At 44.1% G+C, this 12454-nt stretch overlaps 1 protein-coding gene across 1 annotated transcript in view; it reads right to left on the reverse strand.

The window, feature by feature from the left end:
- GALNT10 (polypeptide N-acetylgalactosaminyltransferase 10) overlaps window positions 1-12454 on the reverse strand; it is an 84039-nt gene that overhangs the window by 7677 nt on the left and 63908 nt on the right. Inside the window, exons 7-10 of the mRNA XM_071570060.1 lie at window positions 12004-12121; window positions 3650-3757; window positions 1635-1856; window positions 655-771 (exon numbers count right to left, since the gene is read on the reverse strand). Coding sequence (XP_071426161.1) covers window positions 655-771; window positions 1635-1856; window positions 3650-3757; window positions 12004-12121 — 565 coding nt within the window. The remainder of the gene's footprint in view (window positions 1-654; window positions 772-1634; window positions 1857-3649; window positions 3758-12003; window positions 12122-12454) is intronic.

Below are 12454 nucleotides of genomic sequence, written 5' to 3' on the forward strand. Positions count from 1 at the left end.
TCTGTCTCTTACTACTGAAGCCATTCCCTGAAGAGTTATGCATGGGCCTATAATGGAGGCATTGTTTTCTTGATCTTTTCTCAGCTCAGCTGCTACAGTTTAGACAAACTAATATTTTCCTCCCTTCTGTTACAATAAAGCTGTCGTTTCTGGCACCTCATATGTTGAGAGGGTGAATCTATAACCTGGCTGGTTTCATCTCTCTCCAGCAATGGTTGCGTGTTTATAATGCATTTGCCTCCTGTCAGGAGGATGATAGTGAGCGGTTATTGAATGCTCCTGCAGGTTCATTAATATGCATGATGCTCCTCTATCACTTCTTTCAGCACAACCTTTGAAGTTAATATTCACTTTGTTACATATTACAGCTGCCTTGTTACTGGTTTATTGTTTTGGCATATTGTTTCCTTGTGATTTCTTTTGTTCGCTCTGAGAACTTCAAAGCAGAGGTAAAAGCTCTGCTCAGATTCTGCAAGGCTCCAGACCCTGCCACAAGCAGAAGCCACATCCTGCTACCAGCCCTTCAAGTACAATTAGCTTCTGAGCCTTGGGGTGCAGCTGACAGCTCTGCAGTGGCCTTCCTTAAACATTGGTTCTTGTAACTTGTCCATCTCCAAATTTAGGGGCAGATGATTTATCAGACAGATTTTTTACCTGCACGTTGTTCCACGCTGCCTCTCCTCTGTCCTTTACACAGTTCTCCAGCCTCAGTGGGGATCCCAGGGCTCCATGCTTAGTATCCACACACAGTCCAGTTCCTACATTGCGTATCTGAAACAGTAAATTAGTCACTGAATCTCCTGCTCCTAGCAGGTGACAGGAAAGAAGGCTCAAATTGCCTCAAATAGCAGCAACATTTGTATGGAGACAATTTTTGGGATTCCTCACTTAGCTGTGTCTGAGTTGGCAGGTAACAGCTGGAAGAAAGCACAGAACTCAAAATGGGGCCCATCACCAGCTGTACCAAAACTTCCAGCACACAGCAAAGCCCACAGGACTGCAGAGCCCCCTGTGATGTTATGATGCTGCATCCCCTCCTCACCTACACTATGATCTCAGAAATGCTCATTAGGCCTTGGCAAACAGCACCAGGGCTAAGCTCCTCTTAGTTTATCAGAAACACTGCCTGTGACAGCTGTGTATAACAATCCACAGCTTCACTCTTGTGGTAATTTTTTAACCAGAGCACAGTCAACTTCCAAAAATAGGTATGTTTTTTCTGACTTTCAGATGGGAAAGCTACAGAGCAAAATAGCTCAACACAGTTGTGAGGCCCTTTGGAAATACAAGCTTTCACTATTGCTCAGCTGCCTCCTCTCCCTGGTCCTCTCTTTGGCATGTTCTGATTCCTACTAAATACACAACATGCGAACAAGCCAAGTCTCTATTCTCGTTGTAGCTGTGCACCAATAGGAGCAGCTGCCTGCTCAAACATTGGTTCTTGTACATTGGCCTGCTTTGATCAGGCCAGTGCAATGGTAGAGGAGTTTGGGGCTCTGAAAGATATCAAGCAGATATTCAAACACTCATTTGCCCCTTCTTCACAGCAACCCAGTACTGGAAGCACATGGGCAACCTTACAAAACGAAACCACAGCCTGTTTGCCCTCTGATGATGTCAGACCACCAACTTGCCTCTCCCCAGGCAGCTGCTGGAGGCTCCACTGGCGGGTAGAACTTTGGCAAGTCCCAGGCGACCTCACTCATGAACCACTTAAAGCTTTTGCAGTTGAGGTTGTTGCGAAGTTCCTTCTGAGCCGCGACGTCCCCCGCAGAGAGGTGCCGGTACTCCGGTCTGCGCTGGTAAATGTACTCGGCGTACTCATCCATCCACACCTCGGCCACCCGCTTCAGGTTCTGTGTGGGCAACAGCCATGGGTGAGAATGAGAGGGAAAACCACATGAGAACACTGCACAAACCACTGACATTAGCATTCAGAGCAGCTCGCATGTTTTTGCTCAGAAAGGATTTTCATTCACTTCCACTCTTTCTCTCCAGCTTCAGGACAAAGATTATTTTTATTATTCTCTAGTTCCAAGGGACTTTTAGAAAGATATTTTCAGTTGAGGTCAAAAGAATGCTGGCACTTGGCCATTATATCTAGTTCCTTGTGGCTAAGAAAAACAACATTAATCAAAAGTAGTTTTTTCCCCTTTTTTTCTGTAAAGAAACTGGTCAGAACATGATGCTGGTAAATACCACTGGTCATTCAAAGGTCTCAGACAAAAAGCTACTTTCTTAAATCCTTCTTATTGCATCTTTTATATCCATCTAGGAACGGGATTTGCAGTACTCCCTTCTGGAAAGCTTCAGTTCACAGTACTCTTCCTTAGCACTATTTTTCCATTTTCTGGGTAAAACTCTGAGATATCTCAGGAATATGGAATTTGCAGGTGATGACCCTTCAGAACAGAAGCAAAGGTTTTACCTCCTGCCAGAAGTACATTTCATGTAATACTGTAAAGCTTAATCAACTGTGCAATTCCAAGACAGCAAAAATCACCACCCTCTCAGGACAACCTTGTCACAGCACCCTTGAGACTGCTGGACCTTGGACTGTTCTCTGGCAACATCAGGAACACTCTTGGTGCCACACAGTGGTATGCCACATACAGTTGTTACTCCAGAGACCCAGCAGCACTGCACTGCTCAGTCCAGCAGCAATCATTTACTACCAAAAAAATTAGGATGCTAAAAGCAAGCAATGTGCTGACCCTGCCCCAAATGCAGCTTCTACACAAGAGCAAGTGTTTATCTCAAGGTGACTATATGATCTTAGATGACAAGAAATAGCCTTTCCAACACATGTCTGCCATCTCCTTCCAGCACTGTGGGAGTATACAAGAGCCAAATATTGAATCAAAAGAAATATAGCTCTTTCCTGAAGAGATGGCACAGACAGGAGAGTGCTCTAGCACTCTGACAGGTCATTGCTGGACTGAGAAATAAATCCAGATCTATAACTAGGGTGATGCTATTAAACTGGGAAGCATTTTAACACTGTGCAAGCCATAAACTGCAGAACAGCAGGGCACCTTTTTGTGGTTTTTAGTTTTGCAGCCTTCCTGCTCCTATGATTTTTTTCTCCCACCAGAGGGCAATGCAATCCCTTCTCAATTTGAAAATTAACTGGAGAAACCCAGTGCTCGATAGGCGAAAGCTCTTTCCTCTTTGGGCTACACTAGATTAAGAAATAAGATGGCACTGAACATTCCATTGTGGAAAATTACAGCTTGCCCATTCAGTGGTCTGTGATGCTTGAAGTTGAGAGGTCTTTCAATCACCAAAACGCAATCACCACGCTGAAGCCTGCTGCTCTTGGAGAGCACAGCTATAAAATGACTGAAGTATTATACAAATAAAGCCATATCTTGCTTTTATAGCCAGTGCCTGATCACAGAGTCCCTTCCCAGCACCCAACAGTGGCTGATACCTGGAGCACAGCAGCTGTCAGCACACACATCTGCAGCTCCCCAGGCTCTCTTCCTTAATGCTACACATCCACCACTGCAAAACCACTCAACTTGCACTGTACAAGTGCAACTTACAGGCTACAAAGCCTGTATTTGCCTCTCCATTGTGAGGTAAGACAACAGCATGGTCACATTGCAGTCAGACATCTGTCGTGGGGAATGCCATTGCCACTTACTCTTGCCAAGCTGACTCCTGTGGGAACCTTGTATGGAACATACTTCCTGTAGATATGCCCAACTCTGGAGCATGGGATGTCCTCCATGCGACCCCCACACATCCACACCTGTGGGACAGCAGAGAAGCAGATTCAATCGTGGTTTTACGGAGAAAAATGAAAATAATAAAAAAAAGACTTTCAAGTGATGAAAAAGCTTAACCCAGATTTTTACATTAAAGTACACTCTTCCCAAATCCCCTCCCTTCCTTGCCTTAGTCTCAAATCCTATAACTACCCGCTTAGAGCCTTGCAGCAAACCTTGATTTAGCACAAGTGCTATCAAGCCTTCTTTACAGAAAAGAACAGGGGAAAAAAAATCCAAGCACCCAGAGAACAGCACACACCTCGCTTTAAACTGATGTATGTCATTACAGCAATAGTAACCACAATAGTTAAACTGGGCTGCCATAAAAAACCTGGGGGTGTAGGTTGTGTAATGATGCTGTAAAAGGGAGGCCATCTCTGTAGTACAGGTGGTCATGTGTTATGCAAAAGCTCTAGGGAATTCATGAGCCTGTTCAAGTGGCAGGAATCAGAAGAAACTGCTTCTTTTTCCCATGGTTATCACTGCTCTCGTATGGTTTCATTGCTGACATTCATTCACTGTTTTTGCAGCTTTACAATTAAGTGGAAATCCCTGCCTGGTAACACATAAATAGCTTTAAAAAAGCCCTTGGGAAGTCACTAGAGCACACTGCTAGTTGGAGATGACTACCTTGATGCTTGGTTAATGTCTAGATTAGGCCCAGAAGATTCCTTCCCCATCTGGAAAGATTCCCCTCTGTGCCAGCACTCTGCAACAACTTTCGGTTATTCCTTATTTATAGCATGGATGTAAAAATTTTGTCCGAGTGAAAAGAAAGATGTTTTCTGAACCAGCCAATCTACTTCATTAGGTTTAAGAAATATATTCATGTGCTTCACAGAAAGACTTGAAGAAAAAGTACCCTTCAGAATGCCAAACAAATGACTATCTGGATTCCTGAAGCACAGCACTGCCTTGCCCTGCAGTTTGTCCTCAGATCCGATGGCAGTGCCCTGAGGGCTGAGGGGTTTAGGCTGGTGCTGCAGTGCTCTTGATCTCCCCCTTCACTGTGGCTAATTTGAGCCACCACAGTTCACTGTACAATGAGCTTAGTCAACAGCTTCACACATCGCAGGCAATTCCATTAATATTCTACAGCGACAACATTAAATACTTAGCTCAGAAGAGAAATATTTGGCCAAGGCTGCTGCATAATTATTAGCTCTGACACTAAAGTCCTCTGGAGTTTCAGCTCTGTCTACTGGTCCTAATAATTACTGTCATTTGCTGACTGTGTATAACTTAATGGAGGTTGGTTGCTCTCAGTTAGAGGAATATTTTTCACAACTTCTAAAGTTCAAGGTATTTAATTACATGTCATTATGGTGAGAGAGACAAGAAGAAAGTTGACAAACACTCCTTATACAGAATTTGACTCCTTTTGTCCTGGCTGTGTCTTGAGAGGCTGGTATGGAAGAGATGTAAAAAGAAACTAGCACTCAGTTTCTGTGAAGTTTCTCATGGAATCAGAAATGCTTCTCATGCTGCAGCTGCTGTGCTTTTGGCTGCAGAGGGCCATGGCACGATTTCACTGCTGGGAAATTAACAGATAGGCTAAGAAACAAGAAATTGGGCGTGTTTTGTGTTTCTGTGACAGGAATGGTTTGTGCAAGGCTGTAAGAGCTGCAACAGATCTGGGAACTATAAAAAAACCTGCAAGAGCAGCGGAAGAAGCCCAGAGGTCAGTTGCACAGATACATACAGTCCTCAGCAACCTGTATTACCCTGCATCAAGCAAGCCTGACAGGTTCACAGCAGCTGCATTTTAGTGTAACAAGCCTGAATGCAAACACCAGCCTCTTATCCTTGCTGCCTGCCCATAGGATGCCTCACTTGCCCCACCTCTAAGTCAGACCCCTGTGAATACACCTCTTCTCTGAAACACAATGTCCCCACGTAAAGTAGGTGCAGAGCCCTGCAGGCAGTACGGCTGGAGAGGAGAGCGCTGTCCTTGCACTGCAGATCTTGTGAAGTGATAACAGACAGCACTGATGCACAGAGCCCTTTGCTGGAGAGGCAGAGGGTGTGGGGAGCTGGACAGAATTGATGGTAGGTTGGACCAGAAGCTCCAAACTGCTACAAGACTCCAGGCACAGAAATGGCATTACATGAATACATGTAATGACATGATCAGAACAGCTACTTAACTGAGTTACTGAACAAGTAAAATCTAACATCAGTTCTACATGCTCTTTTCCTGATCATGCTTTAAAATACTTACTTCTAAATGATGCTGCAATGGAAGGCTTCCTAATTCCTGCTAGCAGAGCTCAGTGACCCTTTCAAGGTACCTCGCCAACTCCATGCCTTTTTAACGGTGTGTCACGCTGCAAGTGACAGTGTGGCACCCGCAGTACAAATCTAATTTTAAAAGCATGCTTTCCATTCATTCATTGCTGCTTTGATTTATTTTATTAGTGAGCTGCTTTGTGTGGTGACAGAACTCATTACAACCTCCATAAAGACAATTACCAGTCCTTATCTATACAACTGGAAGAAGGGGGAGAGGAAAAGAGCGTGACGTGCATTGGTAAAATACAACTAACAAAAGCATTAGAAAGCCAGAGTTAAAGGTCAGGAAATCACATCCAAGGGTCTGTCAAGGAATAACTGCAAGGGAAGCAAACCCAAAATAGCTGTGTGCTCACTGAGGGAATGCTTCCACTCAGTGAGATTTGGTTGTTTTTAAACAAGGGTACAGTTCCCAGGCACGACACACCAAAACTTAGACTGCTAAAAATACCATGCTGTCAGACAGCTGAAACAGTGCTGATCTGTGGAGCAGCACCTCATGCCTTCCCCAAAACACTGACTGTCACTTACTACCTTCTCCTTATGGCCAGAGGAGCCAGTTTCTTCTTGTTGCTGTTTTACAGAGGGGTGAGATGGTGCCTCACTCCTCCGCTGACATGACAGTAAAATTGACACACCTGATTTCAATCAGCCATTTACGAGAACACCGTAAGAACAAGAATTAAAGCTGGGTAGGCAGACAGTGCTTTATACAATAATCTAATCAGATCTCATCAGGAGAGAACAGGAAATTTCTCTCCTTCCTCAGGCACAATTTTGCCAATCTCCATTTTGGGCTTGGAATCCAGAAGCTGACAGATCTGCTAGAATTAAGAGAAAGCCTGGCTACACTGAGGTCAACAGGCCTATTGCAACAGATTCAGCTAAGGCCACAATCTCACCCTAATAATAAAAATGCACACAGGGGAAATAAAATAACAGCACCAGTGATATTACTTCCATCTTCCCAGTGGCCTGGAGAGCTGTAACTCCATATTCATAAAGCAATACCAGCGGCTTTGACTCAGTCAGTATGCTATGAAAGCATCAGATAATATGCCACCTATTCTCAGGATGGGAATGTTATGCTGATCCAATTCCCTTTCTGCAATTTCAGAAAACAATGTCAGGTAAGACAGCTGAACCTCTCCTCTCAAACATGCAATACAATGCTGCAGTTGGTGTGTGAACACAAATTATCTGGGAATACAAGGTTTATGGTTTCTAAAGACTGCACCATGATGAGCCAATGCTTCCCAAGAGAGGAAAAAAACACAAAAGAAAGAGTTAAGCCTTGAAAACAAAGCTGCTGCTGCAAGGCACAACAGAAATGAGGACCAGGGGATGGACGAACAGAGAGAAGTTGACTGGTTATCAGAGCACACACAGAAAGGTGGGGAGAAAAACACAGAGAGTAAGTCAAGGGGGCTCTCTGCATAACAAGGTAGGTGAGAGGATGAAAGCAAGGGAAACAAATAATTCAGGGAAATTGTAATCCTTTGTATTAGAAGCATCATCTGCTCCTGCAGCTGGGACTTATTGCTGTATAAGAGATTAAGGTAGCTCATGGGGCACTGGGATCTGTGTGTTTGCACAGCACCTTCTCACACATCACACACCAGCACAGCCCCTCCTCACCGTCTGGAGCCTTTGAGAGTAATGACAGCACTTCCCAATAATCACATTTCAGAGAGTGCAGGGGAGCTCTTCCCTGCTGCTGCTTGGTGGGAGGCTGCTCTGGAACCTGAACCAAGCACACAGGGGGAACAGAGGCCAAACATTCAAGTCAGTGATCTGAAACTCATCTGTGCATCACCAGATAGGAAAGGGAGAAAGAAGCCACTCTGTACTGCAGCTGAGAGCCTTAGAATTAAGCAGCATGTGCTGGCTAAAAAGAACCCCCTCAAAAAAAAGCAGCAGAATGCCCAGCCTGTTTCAGTGTGGGCAAACGTGAGCTGCTGGCAAGTGGTGCGAGTATGTGCCTGGAATAAGCAGCAGAGGCTCACAATCAGCACTAACGTGAGCAGCACAACTAGAAAAGCTCAGAAGGGACCCCTTGGCAGCTGCACCCCAACTACACACCTGCCAGTGGCAAAATGGGAATAAGAAACATGCTGCTGACATGGGGCACAGGGGGTACAGGCATTATTACACATGTGAACAGAAGCTATGGAGCACTTGGATTTGATGGATGGATTTGTAGCATGTTTTATGCTCTAGAAATGAAAGCAGTCCATGCTGATGCTTTGGGAAAAGGATTTGGAAAAATGCAATGATCTACAACCAGAATAAATGCAGTAGCTGTTTCCTACGGCTGAAGCAAGGACTAAAGACCACAAATACTGCCCAGCTCTTTTGTCTTCCCCTTAATTGTTCTTTGCAGGGCAACTGTCAATTTGCCTTGTTTGAACCAAGCCTTTGAATTTTATTACAGCTTTACAATCTCTCATTGCTCTTGAAGTACAAAGTGCAATTAAAGGACAGAGAATCACACCACTCAAGATCTGAGGTACCAAGTAAAGCTAAATTTATGCCTATACAAGTCAGAGACATCCCTTTTTACTCCTCTGTTTCCCTATACCCCAAAAAATCAGAGACTGTATATTTATGGAAAAGAGGCATGAAGCAGTTTATCAAAGATTATGTAAGCCAAATAGAACAGAAGCCACAAAAATACTGGAAAAGAGGCAACACAATCTCAAATGAAACTGAGCGTAGATAAGTGCTGTACAAAGTAGCATTTGCAGGAAGGAACAGTTTACATGCTCCATATATACTGCTACAAATTAAATGCATTTATGCAAAAAAAAAAAAAAAAGAAGTGGTTACGTAGGCAGCTATTTAGTTGTGTTTAGAGGAGGAAAGGCCCATTTTAACTTTGGGTAAAGCATTCACTTTTGTTCACATCATTTCAGAAAAATAAAAAAGACCGGGAAAAGCTGTAAGAGAAGAGAGGTATGGAAGTGACTCCAAAAAAGAAAAAAAACAAAACACCTCAGTGAGGTCCACTTAACAGAGGAACCACAGTGGTAGAGTTAGGGGGAACAGAAAGGAAAGGTGACAAGTGCCCCACAGAGACAGCTGTGAATGTTTGTTTACCTCCTTCTCTAAAATACAAGAACATCCTCCAAGATCAGCAGCTGGGAATTCACAGAAATGGAGGAGAAGGGCTCTCACAGAATATGGATCTGTAGAGCAGTTTGGCTGGAGCCAGCAGAGCTCATGGAACAAAGGAGGCTCATCTGAGCACAGGTAACACCTGCAAGGATCACTGGAGCCTGGAATGTGCCTGCTGTGTCTGGTTATGATCTGAAACAAGAAGAGCCTGACCTGTGGGTTAGAGGCACTGAGCTGCTCTGGATACACACAGGCAAGAGAAGGAAGAAGTGCCTGTTCTTTGGACAGATGACCCCTTTATTTCCAATCTAAAATTTGTTTTAAGGGATTGGTAAAACCTAGAAAACTACAAACCAGCCATTAGGGTTAGAAAGTTTGTTTCTAATGTAAAGTTCACCTAAATTTTTTTGTTTCTCCTGCATGCAATGTTTTCTGGTGATGTTTGGTGTACACATTCAATACAAGAAGCAAGGCTTCCAGAGTTTGATCCGTGCTCTAGTTAAATGCTTCCCGAGGTGCTAAATACTGATGGCTTCTCTCTTGGCTTGCCTGAAAATTTCTCCTCAGGAAGAAGCAGAGCTAGCTGATGCAGAAATACATATGATCCCCAAACAGAAAGGCAAGAGGCTCCTAAATAAACTTGTTTATTCCCAGTCTCTCAGCAACAGAGCCCTGGATTTTAAAATAAAGGAAAAACCCAGTAAAGCACAGTCCATGCATGGCCAAAAAAGGAATATGCTTAAGAAAAAACCCCAAACCTTCACAAAACAAACCCCCAAAAGCCCTGTATTCCTGGTGAGATTCAAGAAGGCCAGATCCTATGCAATATATTAAAGATCAGCAGTACAAAAGAGTACCTGCACCCACAACACCCAGGCAGAGGAATGGATTCCTTAAATCTGTAAATCTGGCACGCTTAGAATCTGAATTCCCATGAGATAATAAATAATGTGAAAGCAGGTACCCCATGCCTTAAGCCAGAGTTTTAAATTATTTGACAGTGCACCTTTAACTACAAAATCTCAGTCTGCTTCTAAAGGTAAAAACGTAGCTCTAAGCTCGCCAGGAAATGTCATAGCTTCATAAATTCTATGAACAAACCTTCTATTCTTGCAATTCCAGCAGATTTATTAAATCTATCAGCCACAGATGAATGTATCAATTTATCTTAATTTCTGAAAATACACTGAGCCTCTTTCAGTGAAAACTTCATTTTTCTGTTGCACAATGAAAGAAAAAAGGGGGTCTTTGCTGAGATTAATTAAAGCAAATTTATCCCTCCATAAATTACCATCTCTGGACTGAAATAAAACACAGTGTGTTTCAGAGGGGATAAGCAAACAGATGAATGAAGTAGTCTTATTTCCTGCAGATCAAGCAGTGTGACTGTCTGCTGTGGCACTGGAGACAAAGGGCTTGCCCAGCCACTGTCATCACTCTTGGAAACCAGCATTTTTAGAAAGGAAGAGAGGCTGAATACTGACAGTGCCACTCCCGCAGAGAATGAGTGTTACACAATTTCATTACATGCAACACAAAGAACAAATGGCTCTAACCATACTGACATCCCCTAAGAGGGTGCCCTCCACCCCTCCCTTCCTGCCACCATTGTAGAGGGCAAGGGACCTCCAAGGTGACTTTATTACTTATGTTTTTTTGGCAGCAAATGATGAAAGAAAAGACTGTCTCAAGAGCAATGTCTTTTCTCCCACTGTTTGCTGCCCAGTAGCACACGGAGTGTATGTAAGGCAATATGGGTTGCTGTGGTTTGACATCCTCTGAATTGCACAGAGGCATTGAGATTTAGGAATCTGTTTTATAGGGGATTAGCCATGACTTTGCAGGGCAGACTTGAAGAATTCTAGCTGCTGAAACTAAACTGTGCACTATAGTAGCAGTGCTGCCATCTTCTAGCCCCGTGCTGAGACCAACCAGCTTAGGTCAGTGGCATCCAGACACCTATGAAAGTATATAATTCAACTTCTGAAAGAGAAACCCCGGAGTTCATGTAGAAATCTTTACTCAGTTCACTTCAGGCTCTGGAAAGGATTCCAGACTAGTTACCTGCTTTCAGGGGTCTGGGACACTGCACCTGGTTTCCTAGACTGGATTCCAGAGTGCCACATTCCAAGATAACACAGATACCAGCGGTGTTGGTGGGTCACAGTGGCACGTTACTATTAGTAAGCATTTTAGTCAGCTGTCTAACTCTTAATTTTAAAGCCCTCAACTGAGCAGCTCAGTCAGTCAGTGTGTAACAGAACAGTCCCCAAGCCAGGCAGATAATGATCTGAAGTCCTTGCCAGCAACTCCAGTTGTCGAGGATTTCTTCCCGGGTAATTAACAGCCTCAGATCCTTGCAGCCAGGAGTCAGATGGATTTGACTACAGACAAAGTTGCTCTCAGCTCTGGGAACTTGACCTGAAGACTGAGGTACTCAACTGGGCAAACACTGAGCTGCTGGAATCCTTCTTCCCTCAAGGAGGAGAACATTTCATCATCTTGCCAGGGTGAGGACTAAGCAGCCCAAGAGTCAGAGAGCCCCACACACGCTGACTTACCCCTTCTGGGAGGAGTGCCTGCACTGCAAGCTGAGACCACAGAACTGGGACACCTCAGCTAATCATGCTCCAAAAGTGACCCTCACAAGTGACTGGTCACACCACCGCTGTTTCTTCTGTGCACTATCTTACTACTCCCAGCTCTTTCACCTTTAGTCACACGCAAAAGCAAGGACAAGACAGGTCATTCACATTCTTTGCCTCAGAACAATTCTTACTTTTCAAAACAAAAGTAATTTCCAGAGAACATGGCTCACCTTAAAGGATATTTCATACTGCTCTCCTCCCCATATCTCCAGACCTGCATCATACCCTCCCAGCTCCCAGAACCACTTTCTATCGACTGCAAACAGTCCTCCAGCCATTACAGGAGACCTTAAGGAAAAACCAGACTCCATATTACAAACACATTTACAGATACAGATCTCTAGCTAAACATTTAAAAAACAGAGCCAGATTTAACAAATATTCACCACAGAGTGGTAGCTTTACAGCCCTATCAGAGCATCAAATAGATATTTTGGCATTATCTACTGATTTTCCACTTGCAAAGGAGGAGGCCCAGACTAGGGTTCCTTCAGAACCAGCCAGTGCCTCTCCTCCAAACAGGCAGGAGTACACCATTAAGTGCCAGGACACAACCTCTCCTAGAGGTATCTGTGTGCTGCACACGTGGTGCTCTGTCTCAGTCATGTGATCGAGTCATTG

This window comes from Pithys albifrons, chromosome 15 (assembly GCF_047495875.1).
Source record: "Pithys albifrons albifrons isolate INPA30051 chromosome 15, PitAlb_v1, whole genome shotgun sequence".
Lineage (NCBI taxonomy): Eukaryota > Metazoa > Chordata > Aves > Passeriformes > Thamnophilidae > Pithys > Pithys albifrons.